Source organism: Zychaea mexicana (genome assembly GCF_025766255.1).
Source record: "Zychaea mexicana strain RSA 1403 chromosome Unknown BDB00scaffold_66, whole genome shotgun sequence".
NCBI classification, from domain to species: Eukaryota; Fungi; Mucoromycota; class Mucoromycetes; order Mucorales; family Lichtheimiaceae; genus Zychaea; species Zychaea mexicana.
This window is the reverse complement of record NW_026516729.1, coordinates 207235-232711: the sequence shown is the minus strand read 5'-3', so window position 1 is coordinate 232711 and position 25477 is coordinate 207235. Positions and strand designations below refer to the sequence as shown.

General features: G+C 43.3%; 10 protein-coding genes across 10 annotated transcripts; 7 read left to right on the top strand and 3 right to left on the bottom strand.

Moving 5' to 3' along the window:
* The first annotated feature begins 3836 nt into the window (after positions 1–3836).
* BDB00DRAFT_531050 (uncharacterized protein) lies at positions 3837–4894 on the top strand. Its single transcript, XM_053117751.1, has 2 exons — positions 3837–4522; positions 4631–4894. The coding sequence occupies exons 1-2, from the start codon at positions 3920–3922 to the stop codon at positions 4745–4747; spliced, it is 720 nt and encodes a 239-aa protein (XP_052977100.1). The 5' UTR covers positions 3837–3919; the 3' UTR covers positions 4748–4894.
* A 459-nt stretch (positions 4895–5353) lies between these two features.
* BDB00DRAFT_531037 (Orotidine 5'-phosphate decarboxylase) lies at positions 5354–6609 on the top strand. Its single transcript, XM_053117750.1, has 3 exons — positions 5354–5627; positions 5729–5840; positions 5932–6609. The coding sequence occupies exons 1-3, from the start codon at positions 5448–5450 to the stop codon at positions 6432–6434; spliced, it is 795 nt and encodes a 264-aa protein (XP_052977099.1). The 5' UTR covers positions 5354–5447; the 3' UTR covers positions 6435–6609.
* Positions 6610–7417: 808 nt separating this feature from the next.
* Positions 7418–9685, top strand: BDB00DRAFT_875002 (uncharacterized protein; the record flags this gene model as incomplete). Its single annotated transcript, XM_053127287.1, has 11 exons — positions 7418–7607; positions 7854–7939; positions 8136–8231; positions 8314–8451; positions 8548–8642; positions 8729–8833; positions 8914–9193; positions 9266–9326; positions 9428–9492; positions 9570–9590; positions 9662–9685. The coding sequence occupies 11 exons, from the start codon at positions 7418–7420 to the stop codon at positions 9683–9685; spliced, it is 1161 nt and encodes a 386-aa protein (XP_052977098.1).
* Positions 9686–12767: 3082 nt separating this feature from the next.
* On the bottom strand, positions 12768–13316 carry BDB00DRAFT_768221 (uncharacterized protein; the record flags this gene model as incomplete). The annotated part of the gene is made up of 1 exon (XM_053119720.1): positions 12768–13316. The coding sequence occupies one exon, from the start codon at positions 13314–13316 to the stop codon at positions 12768–12770; it is 549 nt and encodes a 182-aa protein (XP_052977097.1).
* A 224-nt stretch (positions 13317–13540) lies between these two features.
* BDB00DRAFT_734334 (uncharacterized protein) lies at positions 13541–14023 on the bottom strand (the record flags this gene model as incomplete). Its single annotated transcript, XM_053118361.1, has 1 exon — positions 13541–14023. A coding segment is annotated over one exon (483 nt), but the record flags the coding sequence as incomplete, so codon positions are not given.
* Positions 14024–15402: 1379 nt separating this feature from the next.
* BDB00DRAFT_530946 (uncharacterized protein) lies at positions 15403–16353 on the top strand. Its single transcript, XM_053117749.1, has 4 exons — positions 15403–15518; positions 15589–15682; positions 15758–15874; positions 15975–16353. Exons 1-4 carry the CDS (start codon positions 15483–15485, stop codon positions 16238–16240), a joined length of 513 nt encoding a protein of 170 aa, XP_052977095.1. The 5' UTR covers positions 15403–15482; the 3' UTR covers positions 16241–16353.
* Positions 16354–16474: 121 nt separating this feature from the next.
* BDB00DRAFT_874998 (S-formylglutathione hydrolase) lies at positions 16475–17814 on the bottom strand (the record flags this gene model as incomplete). Its single annotated transcript, XM_053127286.1, has 7 exons — positions 16475–16660; positions 16739–16903; positions 16976–17026; positions 17097–17132; positions 17202–17311; positions 17412–17459; positions 17556–17814. 7 exons carry the CDS (start codon positions 17812–17814, stop codon positions 16475–16477), a joined length of 855 nt encoding a protein of 284 aa, XP_052977094.1.
* Positions 17815–18413: 599 nt separating this feature from the next.
* BDB00DRAFT_790066 (uncharacterized protein) lies at positions 18414–19866 on the top strand (the record flags this gene model as incomplete). Its single annotated transcript, XM_053120921.1, has 3 exons — positions 18414–18547; positions 18615–18786; positions 18868–19866. 3 exons carry the CDS (start codon positions 18414–18416, stop codon positions 19864–19866), a joined length of 1305 nt encoding a protein of 434 aa, XP_052977093.1.
* A 184-nt stretch (positions 19867–20050) lies between these two features.
* BDB00DRAFT_874996 (M28 family peptidase) lies at positions 20051–22221 on the top strand (the record flags this gene model as incomplete). The annotated part of the gene is made up of 8 exons (XM_053127285.1): positions 20051–20300; positions 20420–20886; positions 21015–21187; positions 21278–21289; positions 21366–21466; positions 21570–21581; positions 21660–21796; positions 21886–22221. 8 exons carry the CDS (start codon positions 20051–20053, stop codon positions 22219–22221), a joined length of 1488 nt encoding a protein of 495 aa, XP_052977092.1.
* A 987-nt stretch (positions 22222–23208) lies between these two features.
* Positions 23209–25034, top strand: BDB00DRAFT_836266 (histidinol-phosphate aminotransferase). Its single transcript, XM_053124470.1, has 3 exons — positions 23209–23986; positions 24080–24339; positions 24445–25034. Exons 1-3 carry the CDS (start codon positions 23486–23488, stop codon positions 24896–24898), a joined length of 1215 nt encoding a protein of 404 aa, XP_052977091.1. The 5' UTR covers positions 23209–23485; the 3' UTR covers positions 24899–25034.
* The last annotated feature ends 443 nt before the right edge of the window (positions 25035–25477 follow it).

The following is a 25477-nucleotide window of genomic DNA, read 5'->3' as shown; positions in this document are numbered from 1 at the left end:
CTCTAACAAAAGTATGGGCTTCAACAAAGTGGCAAAGAACAAGATGATGATTTTGGAGAACATGTGATACTGTTGCCGTCCAAAGCTGGTGCACTTTTCTCAAGAAATAAGTAATGGCAAGGCGATTCTCTTCGGTATGGGTGGAAGTCTGTTTATATACATTATATTTTCCACTCTCTGCCGATAAGACCGTCGGATCCGTGCGACACGAAGGATTACGCGATTGTCGGATGCTATGATAAAGGTTCCCTGTAGCTCTGGCCACTACTACAGAACAAGCCTTGAGAGAAGTGAATTAAATCATTGAAGCCGTGAATGCTATGGTAATTATCATAGCAATTCGGTATCACTGATCAATAATAGGAAGAATAAATATCAATATAACCAACATACTCACCTTTTTATCATCGACTATACAATACCTTATCCGAAGATCATATCAAGTTTTTCACATACTATGACCTTCTGCATGTTGCCGGATGGACTCCGATTTGCCGTGCTTGCCCACGAAATACAGCAATCGTCAAAATCCTTCGCGCCCGGGAAAACTTGCGCGGAACTGCGGCCATTTTCAAAACTTCTACAGTACTGTAATACAACTATATCGGACAACATGGTACATTTGACGTAAGCGCTTTTACTGCAGTAATTGCATGAGCACGGCAGCATATTTTCTTGGTAATGAAAACAATAGCCAAAGAGTTCAAAACCGCGCCAGTAAAACACTTATTCGTCGATCGACTGAACAGCGTATATAACCTCAGTAAAACCTATAGGTTAGATGCTTGTGCAGAACTATCTAATTTATCTTCCTTGGGCTGAACGGGCTGTATATTTTGCAGACCTTGGAGTGGTACCCAAACATTGGAGAACGCTCGAGGTAAGCTGTATCGTGAGTTTGGTTTACCCTCTATCTGGTGTATTACGGACAAGCAGTACTGATACTAACTCGTTCTTTATTGACGCAATAATCTTTTCTTTTTCTCTGGATCTAGATCTTTATCGTTACAAGTAGCAAAATGCTGACTTTTAAATGCGAAGGAAGGCACAAAAAGGGTACGTTGCCTGTTACTTCTCTTATTATAGAAGATTACTCTCTTAGTAGGGCTGAACAAAAAACAATCGAATTATCATATAGATATCCATATCGTTCTATAATGCTCTCGATGCTTGCGGTCACTGTCTTAACGAAGGAAACTGAACGATCAATTTAAAGCTGAACGGAACAATCTGGACTCTGGTCCGTAGACTCCACCAATAAGGAATCAGGGGATGCGCTATATAATAGTTTCATTATCATCAACATTCAATGGATGATCAAACGAAACCGAACAAACTCCGTTATTTAATAAACAGCTTAACCCAACACATTTCCTGATGTACTATTCAGTGTAACCGGTATATACGCTATCAATGAAGTACCGACCACGGCCACAACATCAAAGTTTATTATTAAATGATCAATGTCAACCTTGATTCGCTGCTCGCTGGTCACTGTTCTTCCCCAGAATAATCTTTAGCATCCCATAATGTTTCGAATTGCTCATAACGTCACGCTTCCAAATAGTAGTACCTAATTAATTATAATCAGATCAAGAGGAATGCCGCTTGAGTATTGAATAAGAAAAAAAAACAATAGCTCCAGTTCCCTCACATGCCTACAATTGGAAAGCATAAAGAAAAGGGGGTACAGTAGTAGCTTGGCTATCGTAACAAAGTGATCGAGAAAACAAGTAATGGGCATTTTTGCAATTGCAATCAGCTATTTCGATCATGTCCTGTTTTACAACATTTGTTGAGTAGGTTGCTTCGTTCTAAAATAGTGTTTATCGGTTATTGTGCCAATCTTCCGTGTGCGCCTCGCATGTTGTTTTAACCGAATTTCTTGTTGATGTGTATAACAGAAACTGTAATCGTGTGTTTCACTGGACATATAAAATCAAAACAAATTCTTCTGAGTCCTGTGATATTTCATACTATCGATGCTGACGAAGTTTTACGTACGCTGTCGTACATCAATTTTAAATAACCTCTGCATACAGCCATTGTTACTTATTGAAAAACACAGTTGCAGAAGTAAACATATTAGGAGGTCAATTTCTGAAACTCTTATGTTATTACGCTGCATATACTGTTTTCTTGACACACGTTCAGATGTTCTATGCTTTATGAGATGCAATCGTAGTAATGTCCAACCTCATTTGCAGTAATGTAGTAGGGCTATGCTAATAGTGCAGTTGCTTAAAGAAACGACTGTTTATTTTTGAAAAGCTCCATCCCCACTTTCCTCGCTCATATCATAGCATTAGTTCTGCTTTGAAATCTACGCGCACCTAAAGCGAAAAGAAGTAGAGTAGAAGAACTAGGAATAGTGTTTTGTCGTATTTCCGGATATACTTCTTTTCCTCGATTATTGTACGACGATTTGCTTTATTCAATCATTACTAATTTGAGGGGCACTGTATCGCAAAACACCTTTTGCACCAAGCGTTCGGGTCATCTCGACATATATGGTTATAACCCAGGATCTCGATTAGCGGCTCAAATATTACATGTGCCTTGTAACCCCAAAAAGTGGTTCATCCTCATGTTTTAAAGTAACGAAAATTCTTCATTTATAGCAAGGCCTTAGTAACGTCTACTCTTTACATAAATACACTGCCAGAAACGAAAGTCGACTATACGATAAAGAATTTTGGACTCATGCTGACAGTAAAGGGCGAGAAGCGTCGACAATTGCATGTGAAAATCACCGTTCATTCTAGAACGGCCGGGACGGAATCAAAGCTTCCCGTATATACTCAAATCGAACATATTGCCTAGTTTGGAAAGTTTACTCATCACCGCAACCAAACCGTACACCAATGGTAGGCAAGTTTTACTACGATTACATCTTCAATCATTTAGTGCTATGGTTTCAGGTCAAAAACCCTTTCTGTGATGCTTACGAAAGTAGGCAGTTATTCCTTTAGTAGCATTGCAGCATATGGTATACCGGCCACAAAGAAGAGATTCTCGCAATTAGGTTTGGACAACAGCAATTGCATCAGTTTCACACGCTTGTTGATCTATTTAATATGTTTATGGCAATGCGTACCGCAACCAAGGGAAGCGGAGATTAAACAGGACGTTTGGACTGTGGAAAAGCTCTTAAACTTGAAAAGGAAATTTTTCTAGAACATTTCACGTTGCCGAATAGAGGACCACTGGTTGTGGCTGGCAACCTTTTTGAGCGCACTCTGGACCCTCTGACTTATATTAGCAGGACCCAAAAAGTCCATACAGCAGGCGGCCGGCAACCACCGACCCTACTGGCCCTTAACCAATCGAAGCATTACTGATGTGTAAAAGGATAAAGGGGGAAAGAAAGAAGTAGCAACTAAAAGAGGGGACTTTTATACGTATGGAGCGTCATGAAAAGCGTCTACAAAATGCAACATGGAAGTTTGGGGAAGTTCTTATGGACGCGAAAGGAAGGTAGCCTTGTGTAACCGAAACATGGGGTATGGAATATAAGGTTGTTCGAAAATCATGGAAAGAATATCATTTTAGGGGCTGCCGTCTCTTCGTCTGACAGACCAGAGCCACACCATACCCGCCTTCTTTCCAGGCTCTTTTTCTTTTCTTTTCAATTCCTGTACTCCTTTTCTTCCGCGTATTTCCTACTTTACTATTCTTCGCATAACCTTGTTGTAAACACACTTGTATGTCATCGAGTGAATCACCAGCATCATCTCCGTCAACCGATCTGAAGCGAGCGATCTCCTCGGGCAACTTTATCAGCAAGCTATGGATGTAGGGCATCGTTCATCGACATGTGGGGACGAGGAGAGCCGATCAAAACAGTCCAGCCTACGTAGCGCACTAAACTGACACGAATCGTCGCCACTGTGATTTTCTTTTTTCTTTTTCTCTTAGTATGCTGAACGAAGCCGATACAAACAATCTGATCCGATGGTCTGACGATGGACGTGCTATTTGCATCCCTGACGTTGCCACGTTTTCGAAAGATATATTATCACAGTATTTCAAGCATAGCAACTGGCCAAGCTTCATCCGCCAACTGAATCGTACGCTATCATGCTCACGACCATTAATATTGATGTCGTCTAACCTTCTAACTGATATATTCGTCTCTCCAGTTTATGGATTCCGCCGTGTCAATTTGCCAGATCCCTCAGCCGGAAACGAGCCACGGCAAACGTACTACTTCATGAACGAAAACTTTATACGGGACGAGAGCGAGCTCTTGCGTCGAATCAAACGACGGTCAAGCGTCAGAGTTCCTCCCGATGAAAGATCACCAGAAAACCGACAGAGACGCCGGTCGCCATCGTCATCCCGTAGAGGATCCGATGACAGGGAACATAGCAACGATTATGTCGAGTTTGCAAGTAATGCGGACGCAGCGGAAGCAAGGATCCTGCAACTCGATCAAATGGTCAAATTCACTGAAGAGCAATGCTCAAATCTTGCAAGCAAAGCCGTAGAGCTGCGTTCGGTATACAACAAGCAACAAGAGGTACGTGTATACTATTTTAAGAAAGACGTGCTGTATCAGCCTCATGTCGAGCCACAGAAAAACAGCATAATAAATATAAAAATCACAATCATCTATGATAAATCATAGCTGCTGTCGACGCTTTTGGAGTCTGTGCAAACATTGTCCTCCATTGTCAACCCCAATTCAGGTATAACAGAGATATTTTTTTGTGTTGTAAAAGATTGGCCTGGCCTGGTCAAATAAGGCTGTCCATATTTATATCTTTTTCCAGAACATACCGACCTTTTGGTTCAGGCAGTTCGGCAACAGAATCAGGTTATCAACATAAGCAATAGCAGTAGCGGTAGTGGTAATATTGATGGTAATCGCGGCTTTGTACCGCTGTCAGTAACATCAGCGGCTCCAGTATCATCAGCAGCAGAGCCCATTTCTACAATAACCAGTACTCCCGACATCACCTCGTTGTCAGGGAATACACATAACAGCAACAACAGCGACACGACCTTTCATGCTAGCTATGATGGTTTGTCGGTATCTATGGACATTGCAAACCTCCAGACACGGCAACTGGTATCGACTGAACATCGACAGCAGCCTTTCGCTAAACCACCTTTTGAACAACATCAACAACAACGTCCTCCTCCTCATATTGTCGAAGCAAAATTAAAAGCTCAAGGCCAGCTCTCGCCTATGTTGGACTCCATGATGGTCACCGGTGATGATGAAGTCACTCTCCCCCCTTTAAAAAAAGCCCGTGAATAAAGCAAAATGTAATAATGCTTACACTCTTCTTGATTATACCATCCGGATTGTATGCAAAAGAATTAATAAAGTCGCCTCACGGCATGAGTTGGTTTCAGTCCCAGCTGTTAAGGCAAGCAAAAAAAAATCTTTTCTTTCATTGTTGTCAAAGAACACCCTCCCCAAATTAACGCTACCGATCATGAACACCTACAAAACGTACGCTGAACGCGCTGCACGACACCCCAATGCATGTGCACGATCGTTGTTCGAACTTATGGAACGTAAAAAAACTAATTTGTCGGTAGCCGCTGATGTCACCACCAAGAAGGAACTTTTGGCCATTGCCGACGCGGTTGGACCTTATGTTTGTGTTTTGAAGGTATGCACATTAAGGCTCTAGAAGAACTCTAGAGATTCCATGCGAAAGAAATGCTAGTGAATGAAGGAGAAAGCTCAATAAGCATAATTTAATTTGACTAGACCCATATCGATATCGTTGAAGATTTCGACCAAGACCTCGCGGATCAGCTTGTCGAACTTGCAAAGAAGCACGATTTCCTTTTGTTCGAGGATCGCAAATTTGCTGACATTGGCAAGTTGCTCGATTTATGCTCAACAAACTTTCTATTCTGGGAGTTAATGAAAGAAAAAGCTAACGCGACCAACGATATACATGTATACAGGTAACACCGTGAAGCATCAATATGGCAAGGGTGTATACAAGATCGCGTCATGGTCGCACATCACCAACGCTCACACTGTTCCCGGTGAAGGCATCATCTCGGGTCTGCGTGAAGTCGGCTTGCCTTTGGGTCGTGGTCTCTTGTTGTTGGCCGAGATGTCATCCAAGGGAGCATTGACCCAAGGATCCTACACAACCGAGTCTGTTGCCATGGCACGTCGTAACCAGGACTTCGTGTTTGGCTTTATTGCCCAGCACAAGATGAACGAGAGTGACGACGAGGATTTCGTTGTCATGGCCCCCGGCGTTGGATTGGATGTTACTGGTGATTCACTGGGCCAGCAATACCGTACTCCTTATCAGGTCATTGTTGAAAGCGGATGTGATGTCATTATTGTCGGACGCGGTGTCTATGGTAAGCCAGATCAGGTTGAAGCCCAAGCTACGCGGTATCGCGAGGCAGGTTGGAACGCATACCTTGAACGCGTTCGTCAACATCAGTAAAAGATGATAAGCACCCTTGTCCTTTGTACCAATATTTCAACATGTCCATTTTGTTTCTCGCATTCCTTGTCTTTTCATTAAAGCATCCCATCACATTGTATATTCTCGCCATCTTAATGCATCGCTTTTAAAAAAGGAAGGTTGGAGTTTGTGTTGCAGTGGCTTCTACGTTTCGTAATGCATCCTAGAAATCAGTGCTTAAAGCTTATTTGTTCGTTGGGGTCCACTGATCCTGTAGCTTCTTTTCAAAAAATTACTGATGGTCATAGGATGGTCGCTCTCTCTCTCTCTCTCTCTGTGTGTGTGTGTGTCCGTCTATCTTTTTATCGAATCTAGAGAAGTATCTAAGTATACAGACAGTACCAAAAAATACTTCTACCTACATTTAACTGTGATGAATCTGTGTAGTTGAGAGGCGATGTTGCTGACTTGCTGTTAGCGTGAATGACAATACATTGGGCAGATCTAAACCTTAGGTACGCGTTTATGCAAGAAAAGTTCTTTGAGCAATTATTTGTAAACTGTTTGAGAAAGGGCCGATATAAAGCAGCATTTTCTTAAACTGTCTTTCTATTCTTGCAGGATGTACTCTTCACATAACCATAATTGTTATCGCTGACTCCACATGCTTATTTTCTCTTTCTTTCTCTCTTTTCCTTTTGCTTCTCGAGCTTTATACTGTGAATCTCCTACATATTGTGCTTTTAAAACGTTGCTTTGCATATCACATTTATCATGTAGTTCGAGAGAAAGCCTCGTTATGAGCATGTATGCTGAGCGTGTAAGTCGCAGCAGCAGCGATGGTCGTCGCTATCGAAAAATGAAATAACACATTAATGAATGATCATCATTAATGCAAATTTTCATAAGCAGCCTGTTGATCGGTGCGCCTCAAGGAGTCGGAAAAAGGACTCCAAAAAAGCTCATTCAACTCACAATTATGCTTGCAAAAAGTGCATTTTAAATCACATTATCAAGAATAAATGGCTAACAACAATAGTAGTATCAAAAGCAATCCTGTATCCACCGTTGTCCTCGATAGCTTTGCTACAATGACCCGCCACAATAGCTCCAGCAATGAAATTGTTAGAAACAGTATCCGACTAGCTAGCGTCTTCACTGATCCGATGCTTCCAGAAAAGCCTCGGCCACCACATTCCAATTTTGTGAAACGTAGCGTTGACACGGTTATGCGGGGCACGGATCTACGATTAGACAAAAATGCTACATATGCCTCGATTAGCCATTTTAATGGGAAGAGATAATTCATTTGCACAAAGCGGGACATAATGTCGTTCTTTATATAACCAAACATTTATCTTCGGCGTGAGCTTTTACTGACGTATATGATCGCTGTACTGTAGGAGTGCTATGCTTACGTTCAAAATGTAAAACGCATTTATTATTAAATACTGCAAGTTAACGTGGAGTACCGTTCCAAACAAAAGTTCAACCGACAAAATGAATTCAAGCTCAAGAAGTGGATGGTCGAAAAGCAACGCACGGTAACAATAATATCTACACTTTTTTTAGTGCCATATGATTAATGTTGCTACTATGTGATGAAACAAGCTATAGCGATAAGACTTGTGTATTGGATCCATCTGTGGATGACATGGATCAATATGTCAATATCATGGATGGTTGGATAGGACTTGGTTAAGTTTTAAAAAGGATCCAGCGAATTATTTTTGCTTACAGCTGCCAAACAGATACAAGCGATGCGCCCAGCTTGAAAACAACGACGGACTTAGCGACACGGAAAGTGTCGAGAATTGTACAGGCGAAGAAAATGAGGTAGAGCAGTGATTAATTGTGTCGATTGAAGAGTATGTAATACATGCTATAGTAGAAAATGTTTCGTTGTTTGTTATCGCAGTGGGAAAACGGCATGCAGCACGCCAAAAAGCCGAGGAAAACAATTGACGAGACAGAGGAGCATCCGACGTTAAGAATATCGAAGTCGATCTTGAAGAATCAAGCGATGAAGAGGCAACACCTTCCTAGACACAGTCTGGTTCTTAGAAAGAGGTCAGCACGGAGAGAAACAAAAAAGAATACTTCGACGCGCGCACGTGTCCATTAAAACCTTAAAATATGTGTTATATCGTAGGTGATCCTGTCGGCAGGCACTGATTCCCGTGTTGAAGTTGTAATTTTGACGTGTCATAAGTTTCTCCGTATCGATCTTGGCCAAAGATCAACTTTGTCATTGGGGCATAACGGAGATATGTAGTCAAGAGCGGCACTATATCCCTTGTTTTTACTTATTGATATTAAGTATATATAAAAAGGCGGCAAAAGTGTCATTTAACAACGATTACGGTTGCCTTGGGAGCAAAGGCTAACTCGACAAACCGTGCCAAGAAGCTGGGCTCGTTGATTCGTGAGGGTGTTGAGTAAGTTATCATATTGTTGCAATGATATGAATGGCATGCGTTGTCTATCTGAAAGTGACTAATCAGAGTTTGTCTGCTAGCGCAGCTATGGTGACAGTGCACATCACCAACAAAGGTCACGACGCTAACCGACAAGACATTTACGGTGATACCATCACTATCGAACGTAAAATTTTGAAAGATGGTGTCGGCCACTACCGCATCAAAAGCTCTACAAACAAGATCATCTCGAGCAAGCGAAAAGAATTGACAGCCATCTTGGATCCCATGGTCAATTTAAGGGATAATCCACTCACTATCCTCTCGCAAGATATGGCACGCGAATCCTTGAATTTAAGCTCGTCGAGCGAAAAATACTCGGTACATAATGCGCGAGTTGCTTACATATTGATATAGTCAGGTAAAAAGAAAACTAACCCCTCGCTTATATAGCTTTTTATGCGCGGCACGCAACTGGTACAACATTCTCAAGACTACGCCGTTTTACGAGAAAGTATTGATGCCATGGCGACAACTCTGAAACGCAAAAGCTATTGTCTACAGACTTGCAAAAACGTGCAAAAGATGCAGAACTAAAATGCAAACAACTCTTAGCCCTAGAAGATACATCACATGAAGAAAAAATCAAAGTGCTCAGCAACGAGCTAGCATGGGCACAGGTCATTACAAAAGAAAATGAAGCACAAAAACAAGAACTCTGATAGCTGAATCTGCAGATAACGTCGCCGCTGCCTAGGAAAGCCTTGCAGACGCCAAGGTAAAAATACACAACATCATCACTGCACTTCCGGTTGAAAATGAATCTGATATTTCACCATCTTCATATAGGAAGCGGTTGGTCAAACCAACTGAAATAACGGAGGAAATGAATACTCACGGATCCTCTTTTGCGGCGAACGCTGCAGCAAAGCAGGCATTTGAGAACGAAAAGATAGGAACAGAACGTAACCTTAATAATATCAAGGTAAACTTGCTTAAGTGGAGCAATCTCAATAAATTCTTGATAGTCTACCAACATGACAATCTTGCTTGCCATATAGGATGACATTTAAAAAGTCAACTCTCATGTTCGAGGTGGAGTGAGCCAATTTATCAATGCTTGTCCAGGAGTTGGATCTTCGTATTGTTGTTGGTTGCTATCTGGATGTTGGTGTGCGTCAAGTTCCGCTAGAATTTGGCAGAGTGTTGGCCAAATTTTGGTGAGAGACTGTATGCGGTTGGACGATCGTGGTTTTGATCTCGGTAATTCGTTGAAGATCCAGCTAATGGGATCCTGGTGTAGTTGTGCAGATACATTTAGCCGCTGATGCATGCGCAAACAGTATATGGCATGTTGTTTGGTGTAATCTGGCACGTGACAGCTTTTGCAGGCTTTCTTACGTCCACCTGGCAGCCATCCAATCCGCCATGTATACAGCGACTTCTTTCCTTGCGAGTCATGGGTAGCCACATAACCGAATCGATGCCAAGTGTTGGACGACAACATTTGAGGAGTTTGGTGCGCGTTGGCGACAAACGGAGTGTATCAAGATTGTTTCTGAGGTATTGTCGCATGAGTTGTTTCAGGGCCGTACGGGAGAGATCCGGGAAAGGTTCAGTGCATAGAGGGATGATTGGTGATTTTCGCTTTAATTTGCTCCAGTAGCTACTCGCTTGTGCCTCCAGTGCTAATAGGAGTGTTGGAAGAAGTGCGTCCTCTGGTAGATAGGTTGCCCGATGTATGAATTTTGCTTGGAGGATTGCTATGCGTTCTGTCATACTGGGTAAGTTGGCGAGGTGACGCATGATCTTCGTTTCTGAGTTGGGGTGTGCGCCATATATCAGACGGAGGCATGTATTCTGTGCCTTTTCTAGGGTATCTTGTTGTTTTTTTGTGAAAGGGGTGATCGCTAGACCGTATTCCAATTTCGGTCGTATAAATTGAGCGTACAGTCGGCTGGCCAACAGACGCGATAGGCCAGACGGTTTGAGGCCTATGTTGTTGAGGATTCGCATACTGGTGATTCCTGATGCGGTATTGTGTTCGATAAGCTCTTGTCCATCAAGAGAACCGCGGTTGTTGATTGGGACTCCGAGATATTTAGTGTATCAAATAGTTGAAATGTGGTAGTTGAGTGTGTTGTTGGTTGTACAATCACACATTTTGTCGGGCTCCAACGGTATCCTGAATCGAGACTGTGTTGCTCACAAAGATTCAGTAGGTGTTGCATGTTGTCGTCTGAGCTGATAAGTACTACGTCGTCAGCATATAGTAAACATGGTAGATTTGGTAATGAGCTGTTGAGCTGCTGGGTTGAAGGGCGTCCTCGGCGTCTTGGTGCTGGTGGTGGTGTCTGGAAATCATCGTCATCTTGGTGGTTTAATGATGGTGTAGGTGGTGTCAATTGGCTCACTCCTCCGCCGCTAAGCAATGGTGGTAGGCTATTGATGTATAAGGAATATAGGAAAGGGGATAAAATGGATCCTTGTAGGACCCCAGTAGTAGGTGAGAAACGGGGTGACGCAGCATTGGAGATCACAACTTCGATAAGCACATCGTTGAATAGATTTTGTATCAATAAAAGGAGGGGTCGGGGGATATTGTCTTTTAATACTTCCCAGATAATCGTGCGATCAACGGTATTATATGCCGATTTGATATCAAGGAAGGCTAATGTAGGTGTTACGCCAGTGGTAGCTTTATGGATTCGACAAAGTTCTTGGAGGCAGAATGCTTGGTCGAGTGCACCGCGTGCTTGTCTGAATCCTCCTTGGGCTATATCCAGGGGGGGCTATATTGCTGTAGAGGCTCTTAGAGGCAATATTCCAGGATTTTCCTTAGTACAGATGTAAGACTTATTGGGCGGAAATTCGCCGGGTCATCGGGTGTGCCCTTCTTGTATATGGGTAGTACTTGTGCTACACGCCATGCCTCCGGGGTATACGATCCCATCCAACATAATTGGAAGAGATGACATAAGAAAGGTGCAAGTGTCGCGGCGATAGGCTTTAGCATTTCACTTCGTACATGGTCGATTCCTGGGGCTTTCCTAGACGGTAGTCGTGCAATAGCAAGGGCGACGACGGCAGGCGTGATAGGACAATCGACTGTTGTCGGTGTTGATGTTGTATGGTTGTTAGATGTTGACCTTGTGTGATCATTTATGATTAGGTGACCGTCATAAACTGATGTAAGGTGTTGGGCCATAAGATTAGCTGCCTGTTGTGGTCCGTCTTGATGACTGAATGTCGGTTGTACTGTGCGGCGATGCCGGATTTTTTTTGATTATTGCAGTTGTTTTGCTGTACTCCTCGGTCTCTAGTCGAGAGCAGAAAGTGCGCCATCTTTGCCTGCTTCGCTTTGTCATAGCTTTGCGTGCTCTTGCAGCTGCCTGTTGGTGTTTGAGCCACCATGTCAGTTTATTCATACCATATGCACGTCTCCACTTCCGGTAACACAGTTCTCGGTGCTCGACGAGGCGCTGAAGTTCTACAGTCCAGAATTCAGTGCTCGCTTGTCGTCCTCCAGTTGTTGCACCTAAGGTCGTATCTAGGGTCTCGTATAGTGTGTCATAAAATCGATCCGAGATGTCGTCGATGATAGTTGGCAGTTCTATACGTTGCGAGGTTTGGTGGGTGGCGCGTTCAATGCAGTTTTGCAGGTCGTTGTTGAGTGGTTGTAGCTGTTGTGCAAATGTTGTGGTGTAAGTTCGTCGAAAATCAGCGTCTGCAAGTTTACTGAGTCGCCATAATCTTCGATGATTCGCAGTTTGTTGAGTTGAATCCCTTGTGGTGAGGCGGTCAGTCTCATAGCTGAACTGAATCATTTTGTGGTACGAGTCTAATGAGAGATCGTCGAAGATAGTCATTTGTGGATTTGTGCAGTTTTGTATACTTATGAATAGATCGATAATACTACTACCCGGGTGGCGGATTAATGTCGGCTTCCCGTGTGTCAATGCCGCATTCCAGAGCTTAAGATGATGGTCTTGAAGCCAGTGCTGCATTTGGGTGCCACGTGCATTGAAGCTGTGTCTCCAGTAATCGTACTAAATCTGGCATTGAAATCACCACAAATAATATTATTGTCAGTGTTGGGGTGATGTAAGGGAAGTGAGTCTAAAATTGCTAATGCGGTATCGTTTGACATAGAAGGTGCTGGGGGGAGGTATACGCAATGGATCAGGGTGTTGGCCACTATACATGAGAGGTGATAATCTGGATATGATGATGCTGTATTTGGGAGGATGTGTACGTGATAGGGGCAGGTAGGGTTAATGAGTAGAGATATTCCTAGGTGACCACGCGTGGCCGTCGGTGTGGGGCGGTTACCATAAACATGATATTGTTTCCATGAAGTATAGTAGCGATTAGGGGATAAGAGCCAAGTTTCTACAAGGAAGAGAAGATGGGTATCGGGTATGTGATGTAAGATAGAATCAATTGCCTGGCGACGCAGGCCAGTTGTGTTAAATATGTTTAGGATGATATTGTTATGGCTCATATTAATTAATCCTTTTTTTTGTTGGTTTTCTCTTTTTTCTTCTCTTTTTTTTTAATATGGGGGTTGTGGGTTTAGTTGGATCTTCCTGACACGCTGTCAGAGTCACCAAGTTTGCGTTTCCGGTTGTCGTCACCTACTTCTGCGTCCTCCATGAAGTCGTCGTCGTCTGTCTGGTCCTCGAAGCGATAATTTGCTGCGGCTTCTTCGGGATCATCGCGATGAGGTCGTCGCTTTGCTAGGATTTCTTTCAAATCTTCAGTAGCTATCCAGCCGCAGTCGTGGAAGGCTCGAGCTACTGCGTATTTCACGGGCTCTCGGATGTACTGTAGCGAGCGTAAAGCTCGTTGATACTGTAGTTCAAGTGCTATTTGGGCTTTTGTGTCTCTTGATTCATCTTTGTATTTTGGGTCGTGGATGTTCTTAGGATCGAGGGGGTCGAAGGTAGTTGTTTTGATGTTGATGGACTGTAGTTTTTCTTTAACCGTTGGTGCATAGTCGTTATGGACTAGAATTCCGACCAGTTGTCGGGCCGGATATTGGATGTCGAGCACTCGGCTGTTGCCAATACCAAAGCGACGGAGATTGGCTCTGATTTGTCCTGCTGGTTGGCGGGCACGCGACGGGACATGGATATATTGGAAGCCGTGGGTTTCCGATGGAAGTTGAAAGCTGCGTGCGGCTGCTGCAAGCCGGCGTTGTTGCCTTTGGGGGGAAACAATGGGTTGACGTGGGTGGGCGCGTAGTGGATGTGCCCAGTCACTTGCAAGGCTGTTTGTAGGTGCTTCTGTTTGCTGTTTGTTGTTCGAGAGTGGAGGGAAGTCCTGGTTGTTGGCTTGGGGTGATTGTTGGGATAGCTGGTGACGGCGGTGCTGGTTTGTTGATTCGAGCTGCGCTATTTGTGCATTAGCTGCATTAAGTTCGTGTTTCAACCTCTGTATCTCTTCGCACATGGTCTCATGGCGTTCCAAGCGTTCTCTTTGTGCTGTTAGTTCATTCATGATTTGGGTCATCAGATCTGTATTTTGGGAGGGGGTATCTTCAAGCTGCATTAGCCCTTGGGTATTACTGGGGTAGGGTAGGGTGTTGTTACCGTAGTCTTCGAGCTGCCGGAGGACTTGTTACATTTCCGATGCGGTAAAGGTCCTGGTACAGGTGCGACAACGAAATTTCGTTTGTGGTGGAGTCGTGTTCTTTACAGTTCCTTGGCGCTGGGCAAAATTGGACCGTATCCAGCAAAATTGGACCGTATCCCAAAATTAAGGACCGCATCCGGACCGCATCCAGCAAAAATTGGACCGTATCCAGCAAAATTGGACCGTATCCCAAAATTGAAGGACCGTATCCGGCCCGCATCCAGCAAAATTTATTGCTGGTCGTTCCTACAGCAATTGTTGGTGCCTCCGGTTCAGTCTCCGTAGTAGTGGTTATTGGCTCTTTCAGCCGCGCTTTATTTTCCGTCTATTAGTTCAAATTTTTTCATTGCTGTTATAATTCTCTAGTTCTTTCTAAGCCGCGCATCGTGGTACATGGATTTAAATTAAACAATTAATGACGATCTCTGGGATTTTTGGCAGTGGCCATTGTTGCAGTTAATCGATTGTTTCTTTTTGTCGAAGAGTTTGTCGAGAGATTTCAGTTCCTCTGTTGTAAACATGGTAACTTGTGTGGACTGGGTCGTGTTGCCAGACAACATTTTGGTCGTCTTATTCAAGGACGTTCGAGACGTTGCTGTGGACAGACGGGTGGCTGATTTTATAGGGGTGGTAGTTTCTTGGTTTTGTTAAAATATCTGAAATATTGAAGTGGTGATATAGCTTAACTTTTACACACTATTGGAGAAAGTGATGAATAGCGGAAAAAGCCTTGTTTAAGAATAATACAGTTTATGCATGGCATATCTCAGAGTGAGTGTAATGATCTAGCACTGGCGACTGTGGACGCAAATAACATGGAGCTACGTCCCTATGTAAAAGTGTATCGACTGGATGATCCGAAAACTCAAGCTAAATAGCCATGAACACAGATCGTCCATGTATACCTTGTACACAATCGTCGTGATAAAAACAATAGGATCCGAATCCTCAACAGCAAAGTTTAATTTCAGACATATCCGACTTCTCTTTTATTTTTGTTCTTTTTCGTGTGGTATCATACCAACCAAGCATAATGAGCGACAATAGTGACGATGAATACGAGGAGGAGGTAACAACCGAATATTTGCTAACAGATCACTTTGTTATTTACAATAAAACTAATTCGGTTGCAATTCAAGACTGTCCACATGGTGGTTGATCTAGGCTCGGAAATTGCACCTGAGCTTCTGGAACGCCTTGCGCGAGAAAATTCTGAAATGACATATTTGGCAAGTTTTTTTTTTATTTTCGATCGTAGCTCTGCATTTAAGAGACGAACATACTAATAAAATACAACAATATAGGGAGCAGAGGACGGTGAACAATTTATTCAGCTGGGTGGAATCACCTTTCGTGGTCAACTGAACGAAACAGTGTGCACTAACCTGCTTTTTGAAGTTCACGAGCGGAAACGCGAAGGCTCTGGTAAGATTGTTAGATGGCCTATCCGGAAAATTGGACTACATATGCGACAGATAAAAAAACGAACATTAAGATATCTAACTAATGCGAATATGATAACTAGGTCTTTTGCCGATTTTGTCTTCGATAAAAAAGGAAGGTGAAGAGAACGACGAGACACGAGCACGGCGGCAGCAACTACCATCGCATTCTGAGTTAACTTTGTCTGTCATGACGGATAACGTTACCATGTGCGAGCGAGTGACGCTTCTAGAAAAAAAAGGAAAACAAAATACAAGTGTTGATACAACTAATACACCGTCAGCCACACCACCACAACCTGGCAAAGCAGAAAACTACGGTGTTCTTTTAGCAGAACATACCGATTAATACCACATGCCCTTCAATTCTACATATGCAACCTGCCTCCTTTTAACGTACATCCATCCTCAACTGATTCTTATAACTGCATCAAGTCATATCTTTACATTTTATTTTTCTTATATACACGATGAATATATAGCATTCTTAGTCCAAAATTCCACACTTCTTACATTTTGAAATGTCCAAAGAAACAAAATAATTAGTATATATTTTATTTTATTTCAGACCACAATGCAGTTTTCAAGCTTTCAAAGACTTGACGTGGTGGTTGATGTGATCAGCAATAAAGGTCGAAATGAAAAAGTAGCTGTGGTCATAGCCATCTTGGAAACGTATATTCCACTCAGAATCACGGCCGAGTTCATGGACGGCCTGTTGCAAAGCGGTGACCTTCAATTGGTTTTCTAGGAATCCATCAGCAGTACCCTATAAAATGAATAATTGACAAATGTCAGCAAACCTTACAAAGACTGATGATAATCCAGTAACAATAGCAAAGCATACCACATCCACCAGCACATCGAGTTTTTCGTTCATGTGAGACTTGATCAGCTCAATAGTATCGTACTGCTTCCATGTGGACTCATCCTTGCCCAAATAGTTGCTAAAAGCCTTTTGGCCCCAAGGGCAATTGATGGGGTTGGCAATGGGCGAAAATGCAGATACAGTCTAGATCATTTGAAGTTTTTTAGAAGTCGAAATCGGATAGATGTTTAGTTCTGAGGGACTTGTGATTTTTACCTTGTACTTGGTGGGGTTTCTCATATAGATCGTTAGAGCACCATGACCACCCTATATTAAGTTCGATATTAGAACAGTAAGAAGGAAAAGATTCCGTACAATAGTTTCACAATTATCTTACCATTGAGTGACCCATAATAGAAATGCGCGATTCGTCCTGTCCAACAACCGGCTTAGTAAGCATGCTAACTCACTTAGACATCGAATCAATAACACGAAAACTCACAATAGGCAGCTGGTTATGCACCAAAGAAGGTAATTCCTCGACAATATAGGAGTACATGCGATAATGCTTGGCCCATTTTGGCTCCGTAGCATCGAGATAGAATCCGGCACCTAAGAATTAAGATCAATACATAGGCCCCTCTTTACATGTGTGCATACACACACATGCACATTCAAATACGCATAATCTGATCCTTTTTAAAATGCATACCAGTGCCGAAATCCCACGAATCGTTATCGCCTTCGATTGAGACACCACCTTTATAGAAAAAAGCAAAACCCATGCGTTGAGTAAGTGTACCATATGTGTTCGTGGGAAAAGAAGGCAATCGATAATATCTTCAGAAACACTTACGAGGAGAGGTATCTGGGGCAATCAAAGCAACACCATGCTTGGCAGCTTCAGCCAAAGCACCGCTCTTTTGGATAAAGTTGTCCTCAGTGCAAGTCAAGCCTGACAAAAAGTAGATACCCGGAACAGCTTGACCCTCGGCAGATTCCTTGGGCAAAAAAACATTGAACTTCATGTCGCACTGAAGTTCTTCAGACGAGTGCTGGTACTTGACCAAATGACCCCCAAAGGCCTTGTTGCGCGAAATCTCGGTGAATGCCATGACGAAGGATGGCGAAGAACGTACAGAATACTGGAACAAGCGCGTTGCCACCATCATTTATATAGTCAGTCGGTCGGGAATAGCTGAGTTTGCGCTTGTCTCTGTACGTGAGCGTTTATGGATGTGTACAACAAAAAACACTATCCAGTTATCTTTGATTTGATAAGTGTGCTAATATGACACACCCTACCGTGGGACGCGTGTGCTCATGTCAAAGATCCGAAAATCTTAAAGTGCGAACCGTCGTATCGGTTTACCATTATTCCGGCTCATATATAGACGTAAATGATTTTGAACACCCACGGATCGACAAACATGTTAACTTTGTTAGCTCATATTATACTCGCGTATAGCATATGTATCCGTCGAGCCTGCTTTTCAGTATACAAAAATGAATGCAATTGAATGAGGACTGACTGTTGCCATACAACACGCGAAAGGTTACTTTTCATGCTTTGCTGTCAGGCAACTGTGCTCAAAAAGAGGTAAGCAGTGCCAAACGAAATTTCGGTTGGCATTATAGAAGCCCGCTTGAGATTTTTTTCCTAAAAAACATATGCCGCAGTTTCTCTCTCTCCTTATCACCACTACATATCACCATGGCTATTTGTAAATTCTTCCAAGAAGGACGATGCAATCGAGGCAATGCCTGTAATTTTGACCACGTCCGACCGAATCAGCAATCCTGGGGCAGAGGAGGACAAGCAAATGCCGGGACACCAGATAAATACAAGTACGTGTATATAAGATTACGGTTTTTGGAATCTTTCTGTTTAGCTTAACTGTAAAATTGTTACTAGTGAAAGCTCCTTAAAAGTTGGTTTAAAAGAAGAAAGACCACTGTGGCAATTGAGTGTCTTTGGACCAGCAAAAGAAGAACCCAATATGGTGGTAGGCACTGATTACAGTCCAGAAGAAGATCGGTTGCAGTATTATTCTAGCATGCAATTGTCAGGCAACCCCAATCAATATGTACGTGAGCGAACAATACGTTGTAGTGTAGATAGTATACGCATTCATACTTAACATATACTTTCTCTTACGCATAAATAGCTTTCACAGCACGAGCAAAAGCTCAAAGAAATGTCGAACCAGGTGGACGCAATCCTGGGAAACACACGTGCAGCACTACAGCATTACGAAAAAGAAAAGACCAACAGTACCAGCGCTTTTGGTGGATCCGATTCAAATAAGCAATTTGCACCGTTTCGAGGCACAGGTGGTGCGTTTGGAGGAGCAAGTGGTGGCGGGTTTGGTGGCGCTGGTTTCGGCGCTGGTGGATCAGCTTTTGGTCAGCAGAACAGTGCATTTGGTGCGAAACCCTCAGCTTTTGGATCTACTACTACATCTTCAGCGCCTGCGTTTGGAAGCACATCAACATTCGGTAATACATCAGCGTTTGGCAGTACATCCACACTAGGCGCCAGCGCACCAGCTTTCGGAAACTCTGCATTTGGAAGCACATCGACATTAGGAGCTAGCGGTTCTACGCCTGCCTTTGGTAGCACTTCAGGGTTGGGATCGACTTCAGGCGCACCTGCTTTTGGAAGCGCGTCGGCACTTGGATCTTCTGGCGCAACAGCATTTGGGAGCACATCAGCATTGGGTGGCGGTGGTGGGGCGCCGGCTTTTGGAAGCACATCAGCACTAGGGTCTGGTGGCAGTGCACCTGCGTTTGGAAGCACTTCTGCACTTGGGTCGGGTGGATCAGCATTCGGTAGCACGTCATCTTTGGGCAGTGGAGTTGGAGCATCAGCATTTGGCAGTACTTCAGCATTGGGCGCTGGCGGGCCAGCGTTCGGTGGCACATCAGCATTGGGTGCAAACAATACCAAGCCAGCCTTTGGAAACACATCTGCATTAGGAGGATCAGCACCGGCATTTGGCGGCGGTCCAGCATTTGGCTCAAGCACGACAACACCAGCATCTACTGCTGATAATACAGCATCATTGTTATCAAATATATCAGCAGAGGACAATGCAGCCTTTGCACAAGAGAAGTTTACATACATGAAGATTCCCGAAGTTGTGCCTCCTCCCCAACTCCACTAATTAAACATCTCTTAGTTTCGGAATAAAGTTCCTGAAACTGCCAAATACGGGCTTCTTGCCGTGTACTTTAAAAGAGCCGGAGATATCTTGCTGACTCTTCTCTTTTATTCATTTCTTCTTTTTCTTTATGCGGAAAACTCTTTTTACTATAACTGCTGCAGCGTTGCTCTTGTGCACCGAGGCCATGCCTGCTTCGGTGACAGTAGAGTTACAGACCGCATTCATGCCGGACTCTAAGACGTCGTCATTGTCCTTGACTGATCAGCTCCAAGACAGCTTGACCGTTGACGGCCTCTTGCGTCATTCTCGAAAACTTCAAGCCATTGCTAATGAGAATGGTGGCACTCGTGTTTTCAGCTCAAGCGGTCATAACGCGACTTTACATTATATTGCCGAGTCCGTTCTTCAGGATGGGTATCACACTTGGCTGGAACGTAAGTCCTTTATTTTACTTGCCAGAGTTTGGAGCCATAAGAAGGGCGAAGAATCTTCCTTTCCCTTAGCAACGCGAAAATTGTAATAACTAATATTGACATGATATTTCCTACAATAGCCATGTATTTGAATTATACTGAAAAGGTCAAACAAGAGGTGACGCTCGTCAGTCCTTTTGAGCAAGAAATACCCGTGGGTCTGATGACCTTCACCGAGAGTACGCCCTTGGATGGAGTTACGGCCGAGCTCGCGTTGGTGCCTGGCTTTGGTTGCGAGGCATCCGACTATCCAGATGTGAACCACAAGATTGTCCTTTTATCTAGAGGCTCATGTGCATTCGGCCAGAAGGCATACGCTGCTGGGCAAGCAGGTGCAAGCGCATTGCTCATCCACAACAATGAGAAGGGCTCCTTATCAGGAACACTGGGTCAGGATTTCCCACCCGGTGCGCCGACTGGCGGAATTTCCGACGAAGATGGCGCAAAATTGATCCAGCTGCTGGAGCAAGGCATTGTTGAGCTGCAGGTTGCTATCGTCGAAAAGCGCGAAGAACGCCTCACATACAACGTCATTGCGGAAACCAAGGTACAAGGACATTTAACCAAAACGTTGCTTCTGTCAACTGTTTCCATGAGAGTAGCTGCTATAAAGCTGTTAAATGTGTTTATTGACTGTGAATGTTCGCGTTCTGCATGCCGTGTTTTAAAAAATAGGGCGGCGATAAGTCGAACCTGATTGTCATTGGTGGCCACTCTGATTCAGTAGTTGCTGGTCCAGGTATCAACGATAATGGATCTGGTACTGCTGCATTGTTAGAGCTGTCGCATTTGTTTCGGGATGTCGAACCTGTCAACGCTGTTCGCTTCTGCTGGTGGACCGCAGAAGAGTATGTTGATCAATAAGATAATAGCTAATTCGCTTTCGCTCAACATTACTAACGGAATCTCGGTTGGCTTTTTTTCCTTCTACTATCTAGATATGGTTTATTGTAAGTACTAGAGCACCGTCAAATATTCTGAAGTATATAACCGTTGTCTAAAATATCGTTCGCGTACATACGAAAGAGGAGCAAAACATCACGTTGATAACTTGTCCGAAAAGGAGCGTCACTATATCGCTCTCTATCTTAACTTTGACATGATAGGTAGCCCCAATGCAGTCAACGGTATGTGTTTACAAGACCTGAGATATCTGACTATCTACAGAAGAAAACTTTACATACCGATTATATCACTAAACGACTAACTGACTGGTTCAACAATTACTAGGTATCTACGATGGTAAGTTTCATGATATACTGTTGTCAGCATATGGATCTCTAATAGAAGCAATGTGATCTCTAACACTATCATTAAAAGGCGATGGATCTGACAGCAAGCTCGCTGGTCCACCTGGTTCGGCTGCTATTGAAAAATTGTTCCAAGATTTCTTTGCTGACAAGAAAGAACCCTATGATCCCTCTGAATTCGATGGAAGAAGTGATTATGGCCCGTTCGTGAGTCTACTGCTTCGTTTAGTTAGCTCTTGACATTCATCAAGTACGTTTTATTTACCTGTCTGTTCATTTTCCTCTTTATTTGATAGATCCAAGTTGGTATCCCATCTGGCGGTCTTTTCACCGGCGCAGAAGTTCCCATGACCGAGGATCAGGCTAAACGGTATGGCCGTAAGGCTGGCCTCGCCTATGATCAATGCTACCACCAAGCCTGTGATACCATCGATAACTTGAACCATGATGCCTTCTTGCTCAACGCCCGCGGTGTTGCCCATGCACTTGCTACATTTTCGCAATCCACTGCGCTTGTCGACAAGCAGCGCGAAAAGTTCCGCACTTCTTTAAAGGAAGAAGAGCAACAATCAAAGATTGACATCGAGTCTATTTGGCCTTCTGGAGCTGAAAAGCATGCTCATTCTATTTAAGAATATTGTAAAGTAAATAACACACATGTATATTTTCGGTAGCTTGTAGGCGGAAAATAAACATTGAAGATAAACGACCAAGAGCGACTACATTGTTTCTTACATTAAATAGTGGTATACGCGTTGTTGTTGTTTTTGTCATCGGCGGCCCCACGATAGTATCATATGAAAAGCACGACAGGTATTTTATATATGTGACTATATGAATATACATATATCATCAGACACTTAATTGCAGCACAGCACTAAGTTTGAATGCCCGTGTACGACGAGGTTTTAAATGTCTATGTTTTCTTTGCGTATCTTACTCAACTCTTTACTCCAAAAATATACATAGTAATTTTCTAATAGATTGGTCACATATTGTTGCGTTCAACGCATAAAGCGCTATGCAAAGCAGCTTTTCCCAACCTCGAGTTGCCTCTCAGTCGCAGAAGCAGGATGGATAGTGCAGTCAATGAGGTTCCCTTCAAGCGGCATGTTCAGTGATACACCGGAACACGGTGGCCAAATATACATACGCCTTGCGGATCGCCAACTGCGGAGACATCAAGCTGTATACTTGCTTCGAAGATATCACTTTAAAGCCTCTATTGGTTAAATTGCACTGCAGATTTGCATTTCTCACGACATCAATTGAGTAGGCTACGGTTATTTAAGCGAGTAGCACATACACGAAGAGACAAAAAATGTAGAATTCGCATCACCGTACGCATAATAATATGCATCGGGGACACGCACCTTTAACAGCTGCTGAAAATGTACTAGTTTGACATTACTTTGGGAATTAGACTGGCCCGTGCAGCAGTATTCATCCGTGTGTTATAAGTCGAGCATGCGCTTTTGCAAGCCTAGGTTCAACAAGTAATACAGCTAAGAGCAAAGATTTTTCTTCACCTATATCACTACAGTAACACATGACTTAAAGTTTGTAAATGACAATGACATGAGGTATCTAACGATAGCTGTGTCCTTATCAAATATTTTTCTAAATCTGAGAAGGATTTGTGTTGTGAAACAACCTCAGAGTCTCATAGATACGGGATATATAACATTGATACAACGGGATGTAGATGACAGCAACAAGAGGATCGAGAGGTATAGCATCAAGAATTAAACGAGATCATGTATATTAAATTTGATAACCTTCAATCCATGTACAGAACTGGTGGCAGTTGGCAGTAAGTATGAGTAATGCGTGGAGGATGCACTACAGCTTTTTGGACAGCTCGTGAGTCACGACCGGATTTCGGGGTGCGTAAAAATGAAACCAGCATCAGTCCGAAGGATTCCTTCTAACATACACTGTATACTGCCAACACAACAAAAAAATAACAATATGCCATTCTCCCTCGAAAAAGTTATCCGTCCCAACATTTTGGCCCTGACACCATACCGATGCGCTCGTGACGATTACAATGCAGGCATTCTTCTGGATGCCAACGAAAATGCCTATGGCCCTTCTCTTGTCAAAGACCTTGAAGGCGACCTCAACCGATACCCCGATCCTTACCATGTCCGTGTCAAGGAACGACTTGTCAAGTTTCGCCAACTCCAATCTACCAATAACTTGTTTTTGGGTGTCGGCTCCGACGAAGTGATCGATCTCCTTATCCGAATTTGTTGCGTACCCGGCAAGGACAAGATCCTGATCACTCCTCCTACATATGGCATGTACTCCGTCTGCGCTCAAATTAACGACGTTCAAGTAGTCAAGAGCAACCTCAATGTCGAAAATGGTGTTTTCCAATTGCGCACAGACGATGTAATTTTTTTATTCTCTACAAATGATATGACAACAGCAGCAGTAGAAAGGATATGGAGGATAGGATAGCACTGACAAAAGAAGCATATTTAGATTGCCGCATGTGTTAAAGCCAACCCAGACATCAAGATCATCTTTTTGTGCTCGCCCGGTAACCCTACTGGCACTTGCTTGAAACACGATAGCATCCGTGAGGTGCTCGAATCTGGCTACGAGGGTATCGTTGTTGTGGATGAGGCCTACGTCGACTTCGTCGCTGGCGAGAACGGATCTGTTGGTACCTGGGTCGACAAGTATCCCAACCTTGTTGTTATGCAGACACTTAGCAAGAGCTTTGGTTTGGCTGGTATTAGGTAAGAAGAGAAAGAAGAAGGGGAGATAGTTAATCTAAAAAATAATCCACACCACAGTACTATATGTAAGCACGTAGAACTGACCACTGCTTAATATAATGTTAGATTGGGTATTGCTATTGCAAACCCAGATCTCATCCAGATTTTGAACAACACCAAAGCACCTTATAACATCGGTACTCCCAGTGCCCAAATCGCCTATGACGCATTATCGCCTGAAGGTCTCGCTAAAATGGAAGAATACAAGTCGAGATTGCTGGCACAACGCAACGTCTTGTTGGAAAAATTACAAAACTTTCCTGTCGCTGGCGTTGGCAAAATCCTTGGCACAAATGATTCCAACTTTATCATGGTTCAGATCCTCAACGGTCAAAGCGAGCCCTGCAACGTTCGTGCTGATAAGGTATACAAGTTGTTGGCTGAAACACGGGACGTCGTTGTTCGCTTCAGAGGCAAGGAATATGGCTGCACTGGCTGTTTGCGTATTACCGTTGGTACTGAGCAGGAGAACGAGACATTGCTTGCTAAATTGGAGGAGGTCTTGAAGGAGTCTGCTTAAAGAGCTTGCTGTACAGTTTTTACGTTTTTCTTTATCTCTGTTGAACGTTAGAGGCCTAGAAGCATAAAAAGTCCAAGGATTTATTCGTGATGATAAAAAAGCTGTCATTATGCAGTCTTCATATGTATATCAAAGCTACGATTGCTTTTTTGCCAAATATTTGAACATTTTTAAGATGATGAAGATTAGGAACGAACGGGTAAGTGGGATGGTGTATACACTGGTATACGTCACAATTACGACACGAAGCTCTACAAAGATGAATATTACATAGTTGATGGTATCAAGAGGAAACCACACAAGGATTCGCGCTCTCTGTATTCATGCTAAATAAGGGTTGTCAGCGTGGGGGATGCTAGGAAATTGGATCAGTTAATAAACTGCCACTGTTACCGTTACTGTAGCTCTCATTAACAAACAACATTTCTGTTTCAAAAAGGATTTTGCGTTAACAAAATGCTGCCGGTAATTGCTGGGCTAAATTGTCAAGGGAAGCATCCGCATGAGGGCGGTAATCGTCACGTGTTTTCTCCCACTTCATCACGCTGTCAATATCGTCTACAAAACAACAGACTCTTG

Coding starts and splice junctions, on each gene's coding strand:
- BDB00DRAFT_531050 (XM_053117751.1), top strand. CDS start 3,920: ATGCTGAACGAAGCCGATACAAACAATCTGATCCGATGGTCTGACGAT. Junction 4,523..4,630: donor TATACAACAAGCAACAAGAG/GTACGTGTATAC, acceptor GATAAATCATAG/CTGCTGTCGACGCTTTTGGA.
- BDB00DRAFT_531037 (XM_053117750.1), top strand. CDS start 5,448: ATGAACACCTACAAAACGTACGCTGAACGCGCTGCACGACACCCCAAT. Junction 5,628..5,728: donor CTTATGTTTGTGTTTTGAAG/GTATGCACATTA, acceptor TAATTTGACTAG/ACCCATATCGATATCGTTGA. Junction 5,841..5,931: donor TCGCAAATTTGCTGACATTG/GCAAGTTGCTCG, acceptor ACATGTATACAG/GTAACACCGTGAAGCATCAA.
- BDB00DRAFT_530946 (XM_053117749.1), top strand. CDS start 15,483: ATGAGCGACAATAGTGACGATGAATACGAGGAGGAG. Junction 15,683..15,757: donor TGAAATGACATATTTGGCAA/GTTTTTTTTTTA, acceptor CAATATAGGGAG/CAGAGGACGGTGAACAATTT. Junction 15,875..15,974: donor GCGGAAACGCGAAGGCTCTG/GTAAGATTGTTA, acceptor TATGATAACTAG/GTCTTTTGCCGATTTTGTCT.
- BDB00DRAFT_836266 (XM_053124470.1), top strand. CDS start 23,486: ATGAAACCAGCATCAGTCCGAAGGATTCCTTCTAACATACACTGTATA. Junction 23,987..24,079: donor TCCAATTGCGCACAGACGAT/GTAATTTTTTTA, acceptor AAGCATATTTAG/ATTGCCGCATGTGTTAAAGC. Junction 24,340..24,444: donor TTTGGTTTGGCTGGTATTAG/GTAAGAAGAGAA, acceptor ATATAATGTTAG/ATTGGGTATTGCTATTGCAA.